Source organism: Carcharhinus amblyrhynchos, chromosome 34, assembly GCF_965287045.1.
Source record: "Carcharhinus amblyrhynchos chromosome 34, sCarAmb.v2.hapA, whole genome shotgun sequence".
NCBI lineage: Eukaryota > Metazoa > Chordata > Chondrichthyes > Carcharhiniformes > Carcharhinidae > Carcharhinus > Carcharhinus amblyrhynchos.
Window position 1 is genome coordinate 21,415,582 of NC_137357.1, and position 24,472 is coordinate 21,440,053.

Below are 24,472 nucleotides of genomic sequence, written 5' to 3' on the forward strand. Positions count from 1 at the left end.
AGGTTCGCATATGTACAATGACCAGTTGTCACCATTTAAACTATTTGGGATTTGTCTTTCGAACAACAGTTTCGGCCTATACTCTTTAGAGTTTAGAAGAATGAGAGGAGATTGAATTAAGGTAGGTAATATGATAAAACATATTGATAAAGTAGATGTACAGTGGATGCTTCCGCTTGTGGGACAATGTAGAAGAAAATGTCATAGTTTTAGGATAAATGGTAATAGATATAAAAGAGATGAGGAGAAGCTACTTCTCTCCCAGAGTGCAGTGGATGCCGGGACATTGTGTAGGGGACAGACATTTTTAATTAGCAATAGGTTAAAAGGTTATGCAGAATGGGCAAGATGAGATCAGCCATAATCGTACTGAACGATGGAGCAGGCTCAAGGAGCTCAATTTCCTGCTCCTAGTTCTTATGCCACATTTTTGCACAAAAATCTCTTCATACATAAACAGGCATCATGCTTTTCCCTTAACTCTTGGAAGATTTCTTGGTACCATCCAACCATAGCACCATAAAAAACCCTCCATCTTGATCTATCTTTTCACCACTTCAAACATCTTCCTCAAATATTTTCTCCCTTGTCACCTTTGGTCAGTTTGCGTAAATTCAATCCAAGTTCCTGCTCAGTGCTTCAGTGAGCCTCGTTTCACACCTTCAGATAGTTTCCTGTGTTAATCACATGACACAGCAAGTCGCTGAAAGTATGCAACAATTTTGGCTTTTTATGAATAGATTTAGAAAGAAAAAATACAAACTTGCATTGATGCGTTTAATGGCACAAAAACGATTATGGTACTAATTTTACATGAAACTTCATACAATATACAAAGTGCTATCTAGCTAAATGTCAGATTTGTTGATAATTACTTCGGCTCAGTTAAATTCAATAGTTTCTTTTTTGCAAAACCTGCCCCCAATTGGAAAACAACAAAAACACTTCATTTTTTTAAAATCAATATCTTAAGTCAGAAAAGTTTGTGCTGCAGCTCATTTCTTTTTCACTGCTACACATGCAACACAGAAATGTGCAAGTATGCATGTTACTTTTAATCTACGTACAAATACCTGTTCTCTTCATCAGGTTTGTATGTTTGTTGTATTCAAGTTGAAAATGTGGTCCTTTCTGCTACTTTTTTCTTGACTGGGAGACAATTCTATTGTTTCAGTCTACAAAAATGCCTTACATCAATTCAGGCGTCAGCAATTTAAGATGGCAATCATTTTTGAACCCATCCCACCTCTCCAAAATGAAAGCATCATTCTCATTGTATGCAAACAATCAACTGTCCTTTATCAATTTCTGATCCATTCTAACAGATCATTCAAGGCATGAAAACATTTAAATTCTCAAAATGCATGGTGCAACACCAAGAGGAATGAGGAAAGTTTCAGATGGGACCCTTTCTCAGCGTTGGAGAGGGTCCGATCCACATCTTGACTGCCTTTTTTCTGTCAGGTGTTATCTAATCTATTGGATGTTTTCAACGCTTTGTTTTGATCTCAGAATTCCAATCTTGATGATGTTTTTTTCATTTCCTGAAAATATACAAGTGTGCAAACACCTCCCAATTTCCTGCTTCAATTTCTTAAATACAGAAAATAAACATCTTTCTTAAGAATTTAACATGAGATTGGCACACAATAAAAGAATGATTCTCTGATAATCAGACATTACCTCCATCGAAGTGAAGTAAGTAAAATAAATTGTGCGGATCCCAGGAACTGGAATGGAAGGAGAATAGAATACATTTTCAAACTGCACCAAACTTCTACTTGCTGCCAAATAGCTAATCTGGTGAGGGTAGTTTCCTCTGCAAGTGTCACATTCATCACAAATCAATATATTCTAAAACAATAATCTTTTGCTGATATATCTAATTTATCAGAATTAAACTTGATTATATCAGGAACTACACAATCGCAGGAGTATTTTAAACAGTTCCACTGAAGTTAGAATTGTACTTCTGTCTTTTTTCTTAAAGTACTACATAATTAATGACCTTACCTTTCGGTCAATGTTATCTGTTATTTTTTGCTTTATGCAATGCCTTAGTTAAATGCTTTCATTTTTTTTGCAAATTTTGCATTCTTCAATGTCTTCATGCCGGGGAGCGGAACATTTTTCATTACCCCGTCAGAGCATTGAGGCACTCAAAAGACAAGCATAACACAAGTGAGTGTAGGGTGAAATTTGCTTTGCATGCTTCAATCTTTAAGTGCCTCTTCTACTGACATTTTTCTATTTCTCACACGAACCAGGTTTCTGAGATGCAAGGTCACATGACACCAGCACTGATGAGTACGTGGGATTTAATGGGATTGGGAGTTATAGATAGTTCTATGGCCTGGTAGGTATGGATATGATTGGCGCAACTTGTGGGCCGAAGGGCCTGTTTGTGCTGTAGTGTTCTATGTTCTTCGTTGGGCTTTACCTAACAAAGGAGCAGCACTCCGAAAGCTTGTGATTTCAAATAAGATTTTTGGACGACAATCCTGATGTCATGCGAGCTTGCATCTTGTCCATCCCAGGCCAACACCGGCATCCCCACATCACAGTCAGTTCGATGGGGCTGATCTGAGCATGATTGTGAATTTAGTGATGAACTAAGGGCAATTTTGTGTTACAGACACGATATTTTGGGAACTAATTTAAACTATCAAACACATTTTGTCCGGGATCCTTCTTGCTGGAATAAAATGGAACAGCTCAATCATGAAAAACCAATAATGGAATAAACTTCACTCAATCCTCAAATATTGTTTACCTGAACGGAAGTTCAAAACTGAAGTGCATAAAGCTGAAAGCGAGCAATTGATAAAAACTTGGAAAGGTTACAGGATACTGGTATTGTACTCGTACCATTCTCCTTCCTAGTAAAAGGAATAGAGCAAAGGCGAAGTGATCAGTGAGTCGGGTTAGTTTCACAAGGTGCAGTGCAATATAGTGGAAATTATTATTTATAGGCCCAGATAGGTAAGATGAAAGCAGTTCATAGAGCCAGAGAAAACGGCAAGTTCCTCAAGGCTACTTTCTTTCCTGATAGCTCAGAATTCAGATCTTTCATTTTTAGTACAATTATTAGTTTGGGGCTGAATTCGTAACTCTTTGTTGCGATGCAACATCACTTTTATAAAGCAACAGAATTCAAGGATGGAGAAGTCAGTGATTTCCCAGACTGGAAATGCCATGTCAGGATACTCAGTTTAGTTATACATACTTTGATCAATAAGCTTGCTGCCAAGGTTCTCTGCTCGCTTAAGAAGCTTGGAGAGATGCATTAAGTTTTCCAATGTAAAAATTAGCAAATAAAAACAATCACAACTAACTTCAGAACTCTGGAAGAATTAGAAGCCAGAGACAAACAACTTTGCTCCTTCGAAGCATGGTCAAAGTCAAGCTGCATGCCTGCTCCTGCAGAGGATTGGAAGAAAACTACAATTTCTGATTGGGGATAGAGGAAAATATAGCATTTAACAAAAAGAAAAATGTAATGCCAATTTCTATGATCAAAAAGCAAATCCACCTGCATCAGCTCCAAACAGCAGCACATTGTCAGCTTTGTTAATGTCAGATCGTATGCCTTGCTCAAACGGAAAAGAATGTGGATTTCAAAACATGAGATTGTATTGCCCGCTATAGCTTTATTGGTTCAATGCTGCTGCTGTGCACTGACCCCTTCCTCTCCCATCCCCACTGGTATTTTGTGTTAACTGCATAGATTTTGCAATTTTATAATCTAATCTAAATGGAGTGAACACTCCTTGAATAAGAGTGCTTGCTGGTGAATCTATTTTACACCAAAGCAAACTATTAATTAAAGCAGATTAGGCTTCTGTCACATGATGTACATCCTGTTTAACAAGTCAAAGTTGAGGACAACAGTGATCAGCCCACTTAGTGCTCAGGTGGTCAAGCAGTTCCTTCAATGGGAAGAATGCAATGGAATGGGATGTCTTGTGCTTGTGTTCTTTTTCTTCCTCCAATTCAAATATACTGACAGAACAGCAACACAATTTCACAGGTCATGTTAAAACCTGAATCTGGCTCTCAGAAGGTGCTGGATGAAGAAGTTGTCAGTCTTTTCCCAATGTAGATCCTAAAACAAAAGGAGTCAAATTAATAAAGTAGATTTTGCCTTTCCAAATTCATTTTTGCATAATGGAAACATTGGTTTCAGTTTACAGTTAAGATTTTAAGTAAATTGGAAACACCAGCGGGCATGTTATTTGCACCCTAAATACATTTTATTTTTGTTAAACTAAATTCACCACTTAACACTCAATGCAAAAAAAAAGTTTCCTTTTGGTACACTGCAGATTTTTCATCCTTCAGCTTTCATTCTTCCTTTCACCAAAAAATTAACATTCAAATCTGGTGTCAGGAAAAATAGCAATGATTTAAAAATAACAGGAAGTGCAATAAATTGGAACATGTTCTGCTGATTAGATCTCTTTAAAAAACTTTTGAAAAATTGGAAGCTGTTAAAAGGCTTGGACAATTTGGTTAGGTTAATGGAACTACTGCTTTTGGTGTAAATGTATAAAATGCTGAATAAACTCAGCAGGTCTGACAAAAAGGAGCAGTTAATATTTTGAGTGTCAGAGTCATATAGACTTCAGACATTAACTCTCAAGCAGGTCTGCCAAACTTGCTGAGTTTATCCAGCATTCTTTCTTTTAATTTCAGATTTCCACATCAGCAGCATGTGTTTTTAATTTAGTGTTTTTGATAAATCATGAGCCAAGCAACATCGCAACTAAATGTTTGCCTAAAGCAAACAGGAGGGAATAGAACATATGGGTTTTGATTAAGGTGTGAACTTGGCATTTACATTCTAAAAGGTAGACTCACAAAATGAAGCCAATTAAGTTTGATCTCTGAAGAGGTGAGTTCAGACAAAGGAAGATCAAAAGAGAAAAATTCTATACCAGAAGCATTTAACCTATGCAAGGGGAGCTGTTCTGAGACCTCAGATAACAGCAGGATCAGTTGTTTGAACTCCCAGCTAGCCATATCTGTGAAGAAAGCCTGCTTGAGAGTTAACGTCTCAAGTCTACATGACTTTGGTTTGTTCTATCCAAGAAGCAACCCGAGAGGGACAACTGTCTGGTGTGGAAATCGTTACTGGATAGTGTTTATAGTTTTTAAAAACATACAAGATATTTTGGAAGTTTGAGGAGGAATAACTCTGAAGGTAATGAATGAACTGGGTAAAGTTAGTGATGTTGTGTATAGCCACTGTTTCAATTAAGTGTGCTTCTGGTTGACTTATTGTTGTTTATTTTATTTAATAAATATTTATTTTTACTTAAAATCACAAAACCTCTGGGACATCATTCACTGGATTTCAAATCTTTCCTCACTATTACAAACAGCAAAATACACAGAGGGCATTAGTTAGAATCTATCATTAAGGAAGTCTTGACAATGCACATAGAAAAGCACAGTCGGATTAGAACAAATAAAGATGATTTTACTAAATGAAAATGCTGTTGACAAATTTAGAAGAGTTTTTTGAGGTTCTAACCAGCAGGGTAGTTAAAGGGAAATGAGTAGAAGTAGATTTCCAAAAGGTGCCACACAAAAGGCAAGATAGAACATAACATAGAACATAGAACATTACAGCGCAGAACAGGCCCTTCGGCCCACGATGTTGCGCCGACCAGCTTTTAAAAAAAACAACACTAACCCACTAATCTAAACCAATCCCATTTCGTCCATAAACCTATCCACAGATCTCTTAAACGCCCCCAAACTAGGCGCATTTACAACTGCAGCTGGCAGGGCATTCCAGTCCCTCACCACCCTCTGGGTAAAGAACCTACCCCTGACATCAGTCCTATAACTACCCCCCCCTTAATTTAAAGCCGTGCCCCCTCGTGCTAGCTTTCTCCATCCTAGGAAAAAGGCTATCACTATCCACCCTGTCTAAACCTCTAATCATCTTATATGTTTCAATAAGGTCCCCTCTTAGCCGCCTTCTTTCCAGCGAAAACAACCCCAAATCTCTCAGTCTCTCCTCATAGGATCTCCCCTCCATACCAGGCAACATCCTGGTAAACCTCCTCTGCACCCTCTCCAAAGCCTCTACATCCTTCCTGTAATGTGGGGACCAGAACTGCACACAATACTCCAAGTGCGGCCGCACCAGAGTTGTGTACAACTCTGATAAGTTGTACAACACATCTTGATAAGGGCTCAAGATGTGGGATAGTATTCTAGCATAGCAAGAGGATTGGTTAATGGACAGAAAACAGCGAGTGGGCATAAAGTGGACATTTTCAGATTGACAAGCAGTGAATAGTGAAGTGTCGGGGCCTCAGCTATTTACCATCGACATTCATAACTTATATGAAGAGACAAAGGATAATGTGTCAAGATTTTCTCAATATACCATTCCAGGTGGATAGGAAAGCTGTGGGGAGGACATAGAGGGGTTTCAAAGAGATTTAGACAGGCTGAGTGGGCAGCAAGATGTCAGGTGGAGTATAATGTAAGTGTCATTTGAGTGTCCACTTTAAGAAAGGTTTTTTTAAATCATGCAGCTTCAGCTTCAGCTTCAGTGATGCCACTGGGGGTGGAGCTAAGCTGTGGCAGTCAGGTGATAGGGGTTTTTTTCTTTGGGTTTTTAGTTTCGTTTTGGACTTTGTGTTGGAAGCAGTTTAGCAGCAAGCTAAAAAGCAGTTTCTTTGGGCCTGATTTGATCATTTTGATTTTAAGTGCTGAATCTGGGAGTGACCCAGATCCGATCTATTCTCTGGCATCCCCATATGCACTCTGCCTGAAAAAAAAGCAGTGATTCTGAACTGCGCTGCAAAAGCCTGAGGGTGGGACTTTTTGTGCCAGAAACACTGCAGCTCCGATTGGAGCCTTCAACAGTGCATGCGCAGTAAAAAGAAAATCGAAAAACGCTCTCCTGCCACATCACGCATAAAGTGGCCCAGAAGTGATGGCCCCCCCACAGACACTGCGCCGTTTCCACCCACCACCCTCTCCCTGCTACTCAGATGGATCACAGCATCCTGCCCCACACCGATCACATGCAGAGTGGCAGTGGCCCCACCCCACCTTCCACAACCAGATAATGATGCGGCCCATGTCTCTCCTCTCCTGACGAAGAGGGTAACCCCTCGAAAGCTTGCGAGTATATTATCAAATAAATAGGTTGGACTAAAACCTGGTGTTGTCAGACTTTTTACTGTGTTCTCCTCTCCCCACCAGACAATGATTTGGCCCGCCTTCCTTCCCCCATCAGCGAATGATCTGACCTGCCCCTCTCCCCCCCACAATTCAGAGAATGATCTGACCCGCCCCTCTCCCCCCCCCAACAAATCAGAGAATGATCTGACCCGCCTTCTTCCCCCCCAACAAATCAGAGAATGATCTGACCTACCCCTCCCCCCCACAAATCAGAGAATTATCTGACCCGCCCCTCCTCCCCCCACAAATCACAGAATGATCTGACCCGCCTCCCTCCCCCCCGCAACAAATCAGAGAATGATCTGACCCGCCTCCCTCCCCCCGCAACAAATCAGAGAATGATCTGACTTACCCCTCCCCCCCCCAACAAATCAGAGAATGATCTGACCCGCCTCCCTCCCCCCCGCAACAAATCAGAGAATGATCTGACCCGCCTCCCTCCCCCCCGCAACAAATCAGAGAATGATCTGACCCGCCTCCCTCCCCCCCCGCAACAAATCAGAGAATGATCTGACCCGCCTCCCTCCCCCCCCACAACAAATCAGAGAATGATCTGACCCGCCTCCCTCCCCCCCGCCAACAAATCAGTGAATGACCTAACCCCCTCCCCACCACCACCAGTCTGAGTTAGAGAGCTGTTGGAAGCTCTGAACTTATCTCCAGAAGCTGGAGTGCATGAAATAGATTTTTGCAGATCATGTCTGTTAAATGCAAATACATTTAAATTGACACGGCACCAGTTTCGGGCACGATGCCAATCATGGCCATTTTGGGCGCTCAGTAAAGGGGAATTGGCACAGATCGCGCTACTTGCCTCACATCCGACTTTACCAAGTTTTTGCAAAATCGGGCCCTTTATCTCCCTACTGTTGTGGGAAACAGATTCGACTACAACCCCTTCTGAATTTCTTGACAAGGGATTTTCAGCATTCAACCAAGGAGGCGGGATTCCTGTAACAAGTGGGCAATAACCTATGCTGTATTGTGTTTATTTGGAGTGTTGTGTGTACTGGATGTTGGTTTTGGTTGGAACACAGAGATATTTCCTTAACAGTTTTAGATTATCATGGTTGTTGTGATTCTTGTCTGTAATTGTTAAACGTTCTTGCTGTACATGTTAACAATATTCTTAATTAAACTTTCCCTTCCAATCATATGCATAAGAAAAATTAAATTTGCGTGACACTTCTGATGTTACATAAGGGCCATCCTGTGGCCTATTTTGGAGAGACTGATAATTTTGTGCCATGTCAGGGGCACATTTATATTGCACAATTTATGCACATGAGCTTGATCAGGACTGTTCAAATTAATATGCAAAAACAACTTTGTCAAGAAACATGATTACGATTCATGCAACCAGAGCTGACTGTACTCTTGCACTGACTGGATTTTGCTGGGGAACTTGGTGACAAATTTAAAATTATGTGTAATTTATCCTGGAGAGCAGAGTGGCTGCAAAAATGTCAGTTTCAGTCAAATAAATAGAAGATTCATAAAGTCAAATAAATAAATCTAATGAATAACCCTCATCACTGTAAAATCTAATGAAGAATTAGATGAGGTCCAACTACTTGTAGGACCTGCCTGCCAACCTGTTGTAATTCATGGACTAAAACTCTTAGATCCCATTATGCTTCACTCATCTGCAACCTCTCTCCACTTAGACAATTTGCCTTCTGATTTCTCCTACCGAAGTGCATGACCTCACACTTCCCCACATTCAACTCCATTTGCCAGGTTTTGTCCAGTCACCCAATCTATCGATATCCCATTGTAGAATCACTATATCCACATCACAATGTGCCCTTCCACCTATCTTCATATCATCAGCAGATTTGGAAACCTTATCAACCTTATGTATTGTTCCTGCCTCCAGTTCATCAATGTAAATAGTGAATGATTGTGGGCAAAGAACTGACCCCTGCATCACTCCGCTTATTACATCTTTCCACTCTGAAACAGATCCATTTATTCCAACTCTCTCTCTTTGTGACAGCTAGTTTTTAATCAATGCTAACACAGTTCTTCCAATTCCAAAGGCTTTTACTTGAACCACAAGCCTGTTATCCAGCATGTTGTCAAATGCATTTTAGAAATCAAAGATGAGTGACTCAAGGGAAAACTCACTTCAAAATACTTTGAGCCACCATAGCTTCAGTGTGAAAACTGAAGTAATAATAGACTTGGATAGCACCTCTCACAACCAAGCTGTGTTCCAAGCAGTCCACAGGCAATAAATTACTTCAGACGTATGGGAGATATTATGTTTTTGGTAAGCATTGCAGCTGATATGGACACACCACCAAGAGAAGTGAACAATAAACCTGTTGTGAAGGTATTGGTTGAAGGAGGAATAACTCCCTGTGTTTTTTCAGAAAGGTACTATATCATTTTTTTAATGTCTGCCTGAGCTGTCAGATGAAATTTCTGTTTGTAACATCTCTTATTGCAGTGGAATGAGATTTTATAGGAAAAGAGGCTCTCAGTACCAACTGAAGTCTAACTGGAATGATTTAACAGGACAGAAAAATTGAGACAATTGAGATGAAACAAGTAGGTTCGACACACCATCAAGTGGCAATCTGTTAATTGCAGTGGGGGGATTCTGATGGAAATCTGAGTTTGGGTCTCATGTTTTAGGGTCTTTAATGTTAAGGCCAAAAGCAGACTCTTGGTAAACAAAGATGTACCGCCAATCTAAAAATAGCTGTGATGATATCTAGCTTTATAAGGACAAAGAAAATTACAGCACAGGAACAGGCCCTTCGGCCCTCCAAGCGTGCACCGACCATGCTGCCCGACTGAACTCAAACCCCCTACCCTTCCGGGGTCCATATCTCTCTATTCCCATCCTATTCATGTATTTGTCAAGATGTTCCTTAAGTCACTACCATATTCGCTTCCACTATCTCCCCTGGGAACGAGTTCCAGGTACCAACTGCTGTGTAAAAAAATCTGCCTCGTACATCTCTTTTAAACCTTGCCCCTCGCACCGTAAACCCGTGCCCCCGAGTAATTGACTCTTCCACCCTGGAAAAAAGCTTCTGACTATCCACTCTGTCCGCGTCTCTCATGATCTTGGAGACTTTGATCAGGTCACCTCTCAACCTCCGTCATTCCAGTGAGAACAAATCAAGTTTCTCCAACCTTTCCTCATAATGCCCTCCATACCAGGCAAGATCCTGGTAAATCTTTACTGTACCCTCTCCAAAGCCTCCACATCCTTCTGGTAACATGGTGACCAGAACTGAACACTATATTCCAAGTGCGGCCTAACTAAGCTTCTATAAAGCTGCAACACGACTTGCCAATTTTTAAACTCAATGCCCCAAGCCATGAAGGAAAGCATGCTGTGTGCCTTCTTGACTACCTTTTCCTCCTGCATTGCCACTTCCAGTGACCTGTGTACCTGTACACCCAGATCCCTTTGCCTATCAATATTCTTAAGGATTCTGCCATTTACTGTATATTCCCTACTTATATTAGATCTCCCAAAATGCATGACCTCACATTTGTCTGGATTAAACTCCATCTGCCATCTCTCCACCCAAGTCTCCAACCGATCTATATCTGCTGTATCCTCTGATGGTCCTCGTCGCTATCCACAAATCCACCAACCTTGGATGGATTCTAAACAAAGTGCTAGTGCCATCATTCAGTTGCAACATTAAACATTATATCCCCTCCTCTTTGAAAACCACCCAATTTTTGATTTTTTTGATACTGTTTTAAACTTATCATCAAGTTCCTCAGCAAAATCAAGTTTGTGCAAAAGGACTATCAGCTCTGGCTGCATGAATTATACTCATTCATGTTTCTTCCATTTGCTTCAGTAGATTTTACAGTGATGATTGTGTTTTGCTTTTAAGGTCTGCTGTTTGAGATGCTGCCTCGTTTTTTTCAGCTTTTTGCTTTGTATTTTTGGAAACGTCCATACATGTCCATTAACTTTGTTGGTGATAAAACTGATTTGGTATCATCGGTTTGTGAAAATTGAACATGAACTGACTTTTCAGTAGAATCCACATAGATCCCTCCCACCACCAACCCCCACCCCACCCCACCCCATCCCTCCCCAAATTACATTGGCTCGATACCAGTCTCAGCATTGTTGGCCTGAAGCACCAACTTCCATTTAGGTCACCAGAGCTGACACTTGTGTGTGCCCAATCTATAACCATGTGTCAGCAGAACAGTTCCTTAGGAGAATGGAGACCTGAATTTCCAAGTTTGCAGGAAGTCGAAATTATGCTTTAAAAACAAACAAGAAAAAAATCCGCAAATTATATTGTGGAGAGTGAGTTGTTGACAGTAGCTGATAGAGCTAGCACTCTGCTTATAGCATTTTATCATTCAGGATCTACAAACAGCTGTGAAAGGATTGAGTTATACAGTAGATTCACATACTTTGTTTTACCACCAGAATTTCTCAACTTCCAGAGCCTAGATGGATGAAGTGAATGACTTTGCCAATTGCAAGGACCTGGAATCAAATATTTTTCAAACCAAGAAGTCATAGAATCTGATTGCAGCAACACCTCACACATTGTACAAAATTGAAATTTTTGGTCACAAGTGACTGATGAGGATAGTGGAAATGTTACTGGTGCTGATGAGTTTTATTCTGAATTCAGAACTGAGACAAATTGTTTGGGCTGAGGAAGAAGTAGTTTTCAGAACATGATTAAACACTTACCCCAGGCCAAGGGCCAAAATATGAGATAGAAGCAGAGAAGGAAAGATGATTTTCAGAAATTCCGCAGAAAATACGCCACCTTTCTTCATTGCTCCAGTCTTTCTCATACTGAGAGTGACTGAATGCTTAGGATGTTTGAAATGGAACTCCCTGGGGAAAAAATTATAAAGAAAAGGAAACTGATAATCAACCCAGTGTCATAATGTTTATATTACATGTCAGCACACAATTCTTCAAGTAATAATTTAGTTGTTTCATTGCAATTCCATTCAAACAATCAGAAAATAGTTGATTTCAACACTTGTCAATGATTCCTCTTTGGCTTTTGTAATTTTTATCAAAGTAGGAGCAATCATAGTCATACTCCAAAAGATAAACTGAAGCAACCTTAGGAATCAAGCAAGAAAAAAAGCTGCCATGCTGAAACAGGAGAAAAAAAATAGACTTGTTTGGTTGTGAATGAGTTGTGAAACAAAGTAACTTGATTTTCCTCCTTGTAGTTACTATTGAATCTACTCAGTATTCTATCATTTTCTGTTTTTACCCAGGAAATTAGTTACAGACTGCAACATAAGATTTAAAAAGACTTTCAGCTTGGTTGTCAGTTTCAATATTCTTTCACAGCTCCTTGCTTGGGCTACATTTGATGATTTCTCCTGATAACAAGGTTTCACCATTCGAGATGCATGTTAAAATATCAAAATGTACCTGATTTTATAAAACCTTTGTTTTATAACTGAAAGGTATTGCAAGTATTTCATGAGCTGCATCATCTTGCAATACATTTTAAAGGTTTTTCTTTTTTGTACAACTAGTTGCCATCGCTTAAACTCATTGTGTGCCGGGTCTAGTAAATATGTTAAATTATGACAAGTGAACTTTTATTGAGTGATTTAGGATGAGGATAATCCTGGAAACAGGACTCCGCAGAAAGGCTTCAATTGCAGAAAGCAGACAGAAAGCAAAGTGGGTTTGTGAAAAGCCAGAGATCCAGAAGGCTGGTGACTTCTGGCTGCAGGCCTGTGAAGCAGTGGAATTCCGCTAGCACAGCCAAGCCTCCGAGAGATTGTGTGGAATGCACATGGCAATCCAGGGCAGGGATTAACAGGGAGAGGTTGTTGAAACCATGGGGGTGACTTCTTAGTGAATATTTAAGGGAGAAAAAACATTGTTTATGGGAAGATTCTTTGAGAACGGAATTTGGAAACTTCATGTGGGAGACAGAGTTCCATTGAGACTAGTTGGCTCACATTGTGACAAGTATCCAGAGGAAATGTCTGTTATATCAGTAGAAATGGTTTTGAGTGGCATCTTCCACTTGGTTTCAGAGTGTGGGATGTCTTGCTATTGGTTTACAGGGACTGTGTACTGACTGAGCACAAGGTAGATTTTGTAACCAGTGTTATCCTTAAAAATCCATGAAGTTATACAGTTATGGAGGTTTACAGCATAGAAACAAGCCTTTGGCCCAACTTGTCATGCCACCCTTTTTTTTTTAAATACCTTAGTCCCAATTGCCTGCATTTGGCCCATATCCCTCTAGACCCATCGTAGCCATGTGATTATCTAAAAGCTTTCTGAAAGACAAAATTATACCTGCCACTACTACTACCTCTGGCAGCTTGTTCCAGACACTCACCACCCTCTGTGTGAAAGAATTGCCCCTCTGGGCACTTTCGTGTCTCTCCCCTCTCATCTTAAACCAATGCCCTCTAGTTTTAGACTCCCCTACCTTTGTGAAAAGATATTGGCTATCTAGCTGATCTATACCCCTTATTATTTATCATTGGTTGCTTTAATACTTTAGAATCATAGAATCCCTACAGTGCAAAAGAAGGTCATTCAGCCCATTGAGTCGAACATAGAACAGTACAGCACGGTACAGGCCCTTCAGTCCTTCATGTTGTGCTGAGCCAAGTCCGAACCCAAGGTCAAGCTGTCCCAATCCCTATCATTCTGGTGTGCTCCATGTGCCTATCCAATAACTGCTTGAAAGTTCCTGAAGTGTCCAATTCCACTATCACAGCAAGCAGTGCATTCCACACCCTAACCACTCTCCGAGTAAAGAATCTACCTCGGACATCCCTCCTCTATATCCCACCATGAACCTTATAGTTATGTCCCCTAGTAACAGCTATATCCACCCGAGGAAATAGTCTCTGAACGTTCACTTTATCTATCCCCCTCATCATCTTATAAACCTCTACTAATTTGCCTCTCATCCTCCTCCACTTTTAAGAAAAAAGCCCCAGCTCCCTCAACCTTTCCTCATAAAACCTACCCTCCAAACCAGGCAGAATCCTGGTAAATCTCCTCTGCACTCTCTCCAATGCTTCCACATCCTTCTTATAGCAAGGTGACCAGAACTGCACACAATATTCCAAATGTGGTCTCACCAAGGTCCTGTACAGTTGCAGAATAACCCCACGGCTCTTAAACTCAAACCCCCTGTTAATAAACGTGAACACACTGTAAGCCTTCTTCACGGCTCTATCCACTTGAGTGGCAACCTTCAGAGTTCTGTGGATATGAACCCCAAGATTTCTCTGTTCCTCCACATTCCTCAGAACCCTGCCGTTGACCCTGTATTCCACATTCAAGTTTGTCCTACCAAAATGAAACACCTCGCACTTATCAGGGTTAAACTCCATCTGCCACTTTTCGGCCCAGCTCTGCATACTATCAATGTCTCTTTGCAGCCTGCAAGAACCCTCCACCTCATCCACTACTCCACCAATCTTGGTGTCATCAGCAAATTTACTAACCCACCCTTCAGCTCCCTCTTCCAAGTCATTGATAAAAATCACAAATAACTGAGGACCCAGCACTGATCCCTGTGGTACATCGCTGGTAACTGGCCTCCAGTCTGAAAACTTTCCCTCCACCACCGCCACCCTCTGTCTTCTATGAGACAGCCAGTTACTTATCCAATCAGCCAAATTTCCTTCTATACCACACCTCCTTACTTTCTTCATGAGCTTACCATGGGGAACTTTATCAAACACCTTCCTAAAATCCATGTAGCTGACAACAACTGCTCTACCTTCATCTACACACTTAATTACCTCCTCAAAGAATTCAATCAAATTTGTGAGGCAAGACTTATCCCTCATGAATCTGTGCCGACTATCCCAGATTAAGCTGCATCTTTCCAAAATGTCATTTGGAGTCTGCACCAGCCACAATCCCACCCTGGCCCTATTGCCTTAACCCCACATATTTACCCTGCTAATCCCCTGACAATAGGGTCAATTTAGCATGGCCAATCAACCTAACCTGCACATCTTTGGACTGTGGGAGGAAACCAGAGCACCCGGTGGAGCACAGGGAGAATGTGCAAACTCCACAGAGACAGTGATCCAAGGGTGGAATGGAACCTGAGTCCCTGGTGGTGTGAGGCAGCAGTGTTAACTACTGTGCTGCCGTGGGGTGAAGGTACAATGTAGTTTAGTTCATCTTTATTGTTTGATACATAGGTTATTCCTTTTTTACAAATTCATCAGTTGACTCTTGTGACTATTCAGTCGCTGTCTTCCAAGTATTTAAGCAAAAAGTAAATTTTGGATCTAAGAAGCTAGGTTCCACCCTGTAGTAACATCAGCTGGGACCGCAACATAGCAAAGTAAAGAGAGCTGATCAAGCATATTCTGACCACAGCACAGGATTGATCCCTGATCTCTACAGAATTGGCTTATCTGAGCTGGAGGTGCAAAAATTGGCTTCAGTAACCCAATTGGGGAGGAAGAATTATCATCAGCCAGCATCCCCAAGCAGGACATGTTTAATTGTGACAAACACACAATCAAAGCCAACTATGATATCCTAAATGTGTCAAATTCCTTCAAATTGGACTTATTGGCTTCAAGAGAAGAAGAGTCAAGTCTACTGGCAAATAAAAGATCAGCAACAAAGAACACGATCATCATCACTCTACCTTTCTCAAGCAATATGTCTACCAATTCTGATAGATGTGTTCAAAATCATAAAAGGTCAAGAGAGAGCACCCAGAGAGAAACCATTCCCCTGAGTGGGTGGGTCGAGAAACCAGAGGACACCAACTTAAGGTAAATGGCAAGAGAACAAAAGGCGACAAACAAAAAAACTTAATTTTCAACACAAGAGTGCTGTTAGGAACTGGAAGTTCAGTTGTGACTTTCAAAAGGGGATTGCTTAATTATTTTAAGTAGAAAACTCTGCTGGGCTACAGGGAAGGGCAGGGGAGTGGGACTGGCTGCATTATTCATGCAAAGAGCTGGCAAAAACCTGACAGGCCAAATGACCTCCTTTGTTCTGCGAGTTTAAAAATCTCAAGATCAATGAAACTAGTGCAGCCCTCATCATTTATCAGCAATGGGCACGCTTTGACTGAGCACATAGCTTCCACTTAATAATTTGAATATGCATGGCATCAAGGCAACAGTGAGACGCTATATACAATAGACTTTTCACAACTCAAACCAATACTCACTTTGGGGGAATGTTCTCAGGTCTACTTGACCAGTCAGAAATCCATTCAGCACTCCTCTTCATCATAATTTCTACCTCTTGGTCCCTCTCCAAACCATCATCTTCAGACTACAAAAAAAGCTAAAGAATAATTTCTCTCACATCCCCAGTATGCACAAGATTATTTCAACACTTATGAACCTGAGCTTCCAATGATAATATTTTTCAGTTTACTGGACTTGGAGTCAGGGTTTGACAAAAGATGAAGAATATTTGCAAACAGAACCTCAGGGCCGCTTTCACTATGGCCAATGAGGAAATACAGTAAAAAGTCTGACAACACCAGGTTTAAGTCCAACCGATGGTCCCCAGTCCAACGCTGGCATATCCACATCAATGAGGAAATGCCTGATCAGCTAACAGTGTCAACTGTAAGAGTATTTTTTTTCATATTTTGTTCTAGATTCAGCAGCTTCTTGAAATAAACATTTTTTCCTGTTTTATTCATTTTAATTGAGAGAAAACCTAAGACATAACTAACCTTTAAATTACAAATTTTGCAGGGCTGGCATTAGCTGATAATATATCACAGCGTTGAACCGCACCCTCAAAGAGCACGTACCTCACGTCTGATGATAGAGTAAACCGAAAGCAAGACTCGGATTTTTAGACCTGCTTTACTGAGCAATGTTACCACGGATGCAGCACTTCAATAAATGTCCATTCACTCCTGGAAATTACTGTGTGTGATTCATATTGGGTTTATTTTGATCCACTACAAGTCAGTGTACATACATTTGAACATAAAAAAGGAAATGTTTTATCTTTTTCTACAAATAAAAATTCTGATAATAGAATTATTCATTTCCAGTACTGAACAGTTAAAACAGAATGTATTCCTGCCACTGTGAACTGTTGTACAGGTGAGGGCTATCTGGGGTTAACAGAAAGAAAAGCTCAACGAGGTTAAAGCAGAAATGGATCAACACCTGGTAGAAAAGGTTAAGGCGCATGGGATACGAGGCCAGGTAGCTAGGTGGATTGAGAACTGGCTGGGTAATAGGAGACAGAGGGTAGTTGTGGAGGGGACCTTGTCGGGCTGGAGGCCAGTGACCAGTGGTGTGCCGCAGGGCTCAGTACTGGGACCTCTCCTCTTTGTAGTCTATATAAATGACTTGGAAGAGGGCGTAGGTGGTGTGATCAGCAAGTTTGCTGATGACACCAAGATGGCAGGGTTGGCAGGTACGGAACTGGATTGTGAGGTGATACAACAGGATATAGATAGGTTGGTGCAGTGGGCAGATAGGTGGCAGATGGCATTTAATCCTGACAAATGCGAGGTGATGCATTTTGGACAGAATAATGCAGAGAGGAGATATGTGATAAAAGGTAGGCCGATTAGGAGTATAGACATACAGAGGGACCTGGGAGTGCACGTTCACAAATCCATGAAGGTTGCGTCACAAGTGGAGAAGGTTGTTAGGAAGGCTTATGGGATGTTAGCCTTTATAGGAAGGGGCACAGAGTATAAAAGCTGCCGTCTAATGCTTCAGTTGTACAGAACGTTGGTTAGACCGCATTTGGAGTACTGCGTCCAGTTCTGGTCACCTTACTACCGGAAGGACGTGCAGTCTCTGGAAAGGGTGCAGAGGAGGTTTACCAGGATGTTGCCTGGCATGGGGGGACTGGGTTACGAGGAGAGGTTGAAGAAACTGGGACTACTCTCCTTGGAAAGACGGAGATTGAGAGGGGACATGATAGAAGTATATAAGATACTGAAGGGAATAGATAGAGTTAATAGTGAGAGACTGCTCCCTAGACTGGGTACGAACACGAGAGCTCATCATTTAAGGGTGAGGGGGGAGAGGTATAATTTGGAGGTGAGAAGAAGGTTCTTTACGCAGAGAGTTGTGGGGGTATGGAACGCGCTACCGAGTAGGGTGGTGGAGGCAGGAACGTTGGACTCGTTTAAGATGCAGTTAGATAGGCACATGAGTGAAACGAGAATGGAGGGATATGGTAGGGGCTATTAAATAGGGTTAAACCTCGGGAGACACCGGAAAGGCAGGCTGTAAGATTAATATTTTTGTCTTTATTCCACAGGTGGAGGTCCACCTCGTGTCAAACGAGGGGCATGCACACAGCGGGTCGTGCGTGGGCTGCTCTTGGAAGTTCCAGGAGTGGCCTAGTACTTCATGTCGGTGTGTGTGCTTGATCCTGGACCGGTAGACGGGCGCCGCAACAGCTCAGTGACTAGCACTGCTGGCTGTGCAGACACATGGATTTGGGCCTGTGTCTGTGGGAGTTTGCGCGTTCTCCCTGTGGTTGCGTGGGTTTCCTCCGGGCGCTCCGGTTTCCTCCCACACCCCAAAGATGTGCTCTTAGGCTAATCGGTTTTTACCAAATTGGCACTATTTCTTCCCTGAATCTGACTGAGTAGGGTTCCATTCGTAGACATGCAGGGTAGAATAGGTGTAGGGTGATGCGGCGGCGCGGGCTCGTTGGGCCGAAGGGCCTGTTTCCCGTGCTGGGTTGTTCTTTGTTCTTTAATTCATGATTTTTTTAAATGATCTTTTATTATCCCCATTGCAGGGCATTTTAGTGGGTACACCAAGTTTACTCCTATTTGAATATGCATACTGATGTCTTTAGTCATTGTGAGCATGCCTAAGTGGGTGATGTGGGTTAGTATTGGAGCCACAAGGGACCTGGGGCATCGCTGCCCTGAAAGGCTTTGTCATCATGGAGTTAAGCGGAGCTTAAAAATTGCAGCATTTCAACTTATACGTATTTGTTGGGGGTATGAGTGTTTTGAGGCAGGTAAAAAGTGCCATTGTTAACAGGTGACAGGCAGGAAAGTAATGCCATTACTGGTTTTGGGTAGTTGGGGCTTCAGAAAAGTTCCAGGAGCTGTTTGATGGCTCCGTACAGTAAAGGCTAAGAAGAAGTCTTAGCATGGGGAGATGGGTGAAATCCAGACGCAGTGCCAGCCCAAAGAAGGTGGCCAGCTTTTAAATGGCTAAAATTGCACCAGTGAGAAGCTGGAATGCAGACCTAGAAAACCAAAGGATCGGAATCTGAGGAGATGAAACTGGGAGGTGTGCAGTCATTGAAACCCTCAGATTGGAGCTGCTTGAGGAAATTCAGAGCTTTATCTTTAAAAATGAAAAGTTTGGAGTTACGTGTGAGGGAGACAACTAGATGTGCCTTGGTTTCATTTACCATATAGTGTTTAAAGAATCATTTTACAGCACGGAAACAGGCCCTTTAGCCCAACATGGCCATGCTGCCCGTTTTTTTTCAGCCTCTCAGCTAGTCCCAATTGCCCGCGTTTGGCCCATATCCCTCTGTACCCATCTTACCCATGTAACTGTCTAAACGCCTTTTAAAAGACAAAATTGTACCCACCTCTACAACTACCTGTAGCAGCTTGTACCATACACTCACCAACCTGTGAAAAAACTGCCCCTCTGTAAACTTTTTGTATCTTAACCCATGCCCTCTAATTTTAGACTCACCTACCTTTGGGAAAAGATACTGACTATCTAGCTGATCTGTGCCCCTCATTACTTAAATAGATCTCTATCATGATCATTGATTGCTTTATTACTTTAGAATCATAGAATCCCTATCATGCAGAAGACGACCATTTGGCCCACTGAGTTTGCACCAATCACAGTCCCATCCAGGCTCTATTCCACTAGCCCACATATTTACCCTGCTAATCCCCTGACAAGAGGGTCAATTTAGCATGGCCAATCAACCTGACCTGCATGTTTGGCCTGTGGGAGGAAACTGGTGCACCCGGAGGAAACCCATGCAGACACGAGGAGAATGTGTAAACTCCACACAAACAGCGACCCAAAGTTGAAATTGAATCTGGGTCCCTGGTACTGTGAGTCAGCAGTGCTAAGTACTACACCACCGTGCTGCCATGGGATAAAGGTGCAATGCAATTTAGTTCATCTTTTATTGTTTAATACCTGTTGCCTGTTAATTTACATGTACCTTATATTTACCCTGCATGTTAGTGCAGAAGTCAGATTTTATAAATTGCTTTACCTTTTCGATCTTGTATCAAAGTTTGTTCAAAACCCATGGAGTCTTGTGGCTTTATTGACTGGACAAGTAGCTTGAATCCCAAACTTTGTCAACTTGAAACAAAACATTATTTGTCCCCAACTAGATCTCACCGCAAACATGGGGTACTAGTTCAGGTTCATAAACAATAATTGTGAGAGAAAGGTGCAATGGAACAAAAAAACACCAAAAAAAAGAGGCAAAAAGGAAAAGAGGCAAATGAAACAAGACACTTATTGTATAAGAAATGCTTTGGAGCATGAGGCCACATGAGAAAAAAAATTGAGAGTGGGGGATTAGCAAAAGATAGGCAACTGTTTTTATTTTTAACAGTGAACAACAGCATAAAAGATCAACAATTATTTTTCCATATTTCTACTCCCTTCTGCTTTTCTTCATTTTCTAAAATGTTTCATTTGTTTTTTGTAACCTTTTATGTAACATCACAATCATGCATTAATTCACTATGCCCTCTGCTTCCTGGATCACTTGCACATTGGAAGTGAAGTCAAATCGGTTTAGTTTTAATCAGTTTTTTCCAATTTTAATTTGCTAACCAATCAAAAGTACAGATTTGAAAAATGAACAACCAGAAACGAGCTGCATTTATGCCAAATGGATGCAGAAATTAATTCAAAGTCAGAAATGGTATTGTCATGGTATACCCAATTCAACTGAGGCCAGGTGGTCACCCAGTCCATGGTAAAGTAAGGGTTAAAATAAAAATGAACTCATTCTGACCTAGCCTGCAGAGATGCAGTTGACTTGAGAACCAGATATTTTCATTCTCTCCCATAAAAAGACTGACTTTTCTTAGAGTTCAATTCCACACATCGTTGCAATTTCTTGCACAGCACTGGAGTACCCTTGCTCTGCAAGGAAGTGCAAACTCAGCACAGAGTGTAATCAGGACCCTTGCTCTGCAAGGAAGTGCAAACTCAGCACAGAGTGTAATCAGGCAAAATGCCAAGGCCAGCATTTGACATGTTGGGTGTGTGCATACCTGACCCGGAAGCAAGTGAAATCATGTGATGCATTGTGTCTGCCAACAATCAAGCTGATAATTCAGTCCATTGAGGGGTCACTGGGACAAAATTTTGCAATCATTTTTACGATTGGCAGGTGGGCTGACTGACCTTTGTTAAGCCTCTCAGCTGCAGTTCAGTAATAAAAGATGATGCAAGTCCAGCTTCTTCACAAACTCACTTTATTCTCTTTCACAACTCCACATAACTACACTCAGTGCCAACCCTTTATATATCCTGCTGATTACTATTAAACAATTAACATACAAATGAAGTCTAAAGTGGAAAGTTGCAGTTAACCCATTCCTAACAACCTTTACGTTTTAACTGCAACCTCCAGTGCAGATGAACTGCACAGCTGAAGTAACATAGAAAAGGTGCCTGGGGACTGAAGTTTGTGCTGCTTAGACACTCTTTGCAGCCTTTCTCCATTGTACTTCTTAAAAAAAATAGGTGTGCAGCTCCCTGACTCAGTTCCGTATTAATTGTCCTTGAGGGAGCAAATAATAAGTGCCAACCCATACCCTCCCTCTCTCATCTTCCTTAGCAGCGCTGAACATAGAACATTACAGTGTAGTACAGGCCCTTCGGCCCTTGATGTTGCGCTGACCTATGAAACCAATCTAAAGCCCATCTAACCTACACTATTCCAATATCATCCATACGTTTATCCAATGACTGTTTAAATGCCCTTAACATTGGCAAATCCACTACTGTTGCAGGCAGGTCATTCCACACCCTGACTACTCTGTATCTGTCCTATATTTATCACCCCTCAATTTAAAGCTATGTCCCCTCGTGCTAGTCATCTCCATCCAAGGAAAAAGGTTCACGTTGTCCACTCTACCTAATCCTCTGATTGTCTTATATGCCTCTATTAAGTTACCTCGTAACCTTCTTCTCTCGAACGAAAACAGCCTCAAGTCCCTCAGCCTTTCCTCATAAGACCTTCCAACCATACCAGGCAACATCTTGGTAAATCTCCTCTGCACTCTTTCCAATGCATCCACAGCCTTCCTATAATGCAGCGACCAAAACTGTATGCAATACTCCAAGTGTGGCCGCACTGAGCATTTCCCAGCATGCTTTTCAAGCCGGCAGCCCATTACAATCATAGAATTCCCTCAATGTAGAAAGAGGCCATTCAGTCCTTCAAGTCTGCACTGCCCACAAACCCACCCAGGACCTATTCCCATAACATCACCCTGCTAACCTCCCCCGACACCACAGTCAATTTACCATGGCCAATCAACCCTAACCCGTACAGCTTTCAGACTGTGGGAGGAAACCGAGCACCCGGAGGAAACCCAGGCAGACATGGAGAGAACATGCAAACTCCACACAGTCAGTGACCCAACACTGGAATTGAACCTGGGTCCCTGACGCTGTGAGGCAGCAGTGCTAACCACTGTGCCACAATTACTGTCAGCAAGCCAGTAATTGTATTTCTTGGTACATTGCAACTGGAATCGCATTTTGCACCTGCTTCCAATGCCAGCAAGTGCACACGCCTATCATGTGAAAAATTCAGGCCCTTGACCTTCTTCATTAACAGCCTGCTAACCTTTTACTGTCACATCTCACAGGAAGAATGCCAATTGGATGAGTTACTAGAAGCTTGCTGAACTACACCAAACATAAATCAATAATTTTCAATAAGGTCGAATTCAGAAAAGGGAGGAAGAAGATAAAGAATGCAGTATGACTGTGAGAACAAGGAGGCTGATTATTTCGTTGAAGGGCTTATAATTCATGTGACAGGGCTACTTCACTTTGTAAATGAGGTAAGGTCCAAAAATACTTTAAAAACACTGATATAGAGTTCTTTCTATATTTAATCTATGTCAAAATAACCTCATACACCAATCACTGCTAATCTGAAATAAACTTTGAGTTCTCCCACATATCATTCTCCATAAACTTGAACTCACCCAAAGCTCAGACGCCTGCACCTTAACTCAGTGAAATCAAATTTCACACATCATCATTCCTGCATTTTCTGACTTACATTGGCATCCAGTCTGATTTTAAACTTCTCCCTTCCAGACCCTCACATGCTCCAAACTATGCAGTATCTTCAAGCCCAGTTGCCCAACAAGATCACGTCATTCCTCCAATTCTGGATTATTTCACATGCATGATCTTAACTGCTCCAACTTGGCAACCATATCGCCACTTGCCTAGGTACCAAGCTCTGGAATTCCCTCCCAACACCTCTTGCTCTCTCTTGTCTTGAGCTGCTCTTCAAAACCTACATGTTTAACTGAAGCATTTGGACTCCTATCGTAATATTTATTCATGTGAAAATTTGAACTGAAAACACATCCACACGCATTTTGTGACATGAAAGGGATAAATAAATGTGTGCTCTTATTGTTGTTGTTAATGCAATGAACAGTTAATCCTACAAGTTCAACATACCTGAGAACTGTTGTCTCTGCTGCGCTGCAGTTCTACTTCGAAGACTGCTTGAGCCATCTGAGGTGTCTGGGGACGAGACTGGCTGGAAAATTGAACCAAGGAAGTCAATATCAAATTACAATCAAGTTGCTAGACATGAATTACATATGCATCTATAAAATATAGTACCAAAATATAAATGATTGAGTGTAAAAGTCTCAAAGTCAATATTAATAAAGAATTTCCAAGGGATCCTTGTCCTATATTGATAAGCTACCTGATCTCAAAAGCTTACAAGCAAGCCATCCAAACTTCAGGCATTCAAAATTATCTACTTCATTCCAGCTGCTAGGTAACTCCGACTGAGTTTTCGGTCGAATCATGGATCACAGACAAAGCATTCCATCATCATGATGCAACATAGTTCTCAGTTAAAGACAAAGAAATTATTGTCTCAAAACTCAATGGTTAAAGCATACTTTTATTCTTCTATTAGAGACTGAAGCAAATATAGCTATGAATAATAAATTTACAAATGGTTATAATCTGTAGTACTGTGATTCACAGATTTCAGTGAAACGACTGTTGAAACATTTCAACTTTCTGAAACAGG

At 41.5% G+C, this 24,472-nt stretch overlaps 1 protein-coding gene across 1 annotated transcript in view; it reads right to left on the reverse strand.

The window, feature by feature from the left end:
* Nucleotides 1-747: 747 nt before the first annotated feature.
* LOC145361298 (BCL2/adenovirus E1B 19 kDa protein-interacting protein 3-like) overlaps nucleotides 748-24,472 on the reverse strand; it is a 41,559-nt gene continuing 17,834 nt past the window's right edge. Inside the window, exons 3-6 of the mRNA XM_080216949.1 lie at nucleotides 23,881-23,962; nucleotides 16,377-16,483; nucleotides 11,909-12,058; nucleotides 748-4,105 (exon numbers count right to left, since the gene is read on the reverse strand). Coding sequence (XP_080073075.1) covers nucleotides 4,057-4,105; nucleotides 11,909-12,058; nucleotides 16,377-16,483; nucleotides 23,881-23,962 — 388 coding nt within the window. The 3' untranslated portion in view covers nucleotides 748-4,056. The remainder of the gene's footprint in view (nucleotides 4,106-11,908; nucleotides 12,059-16,376; nucleotides 16,484-23,880; nucleotides 23,963-24,472) is intronic.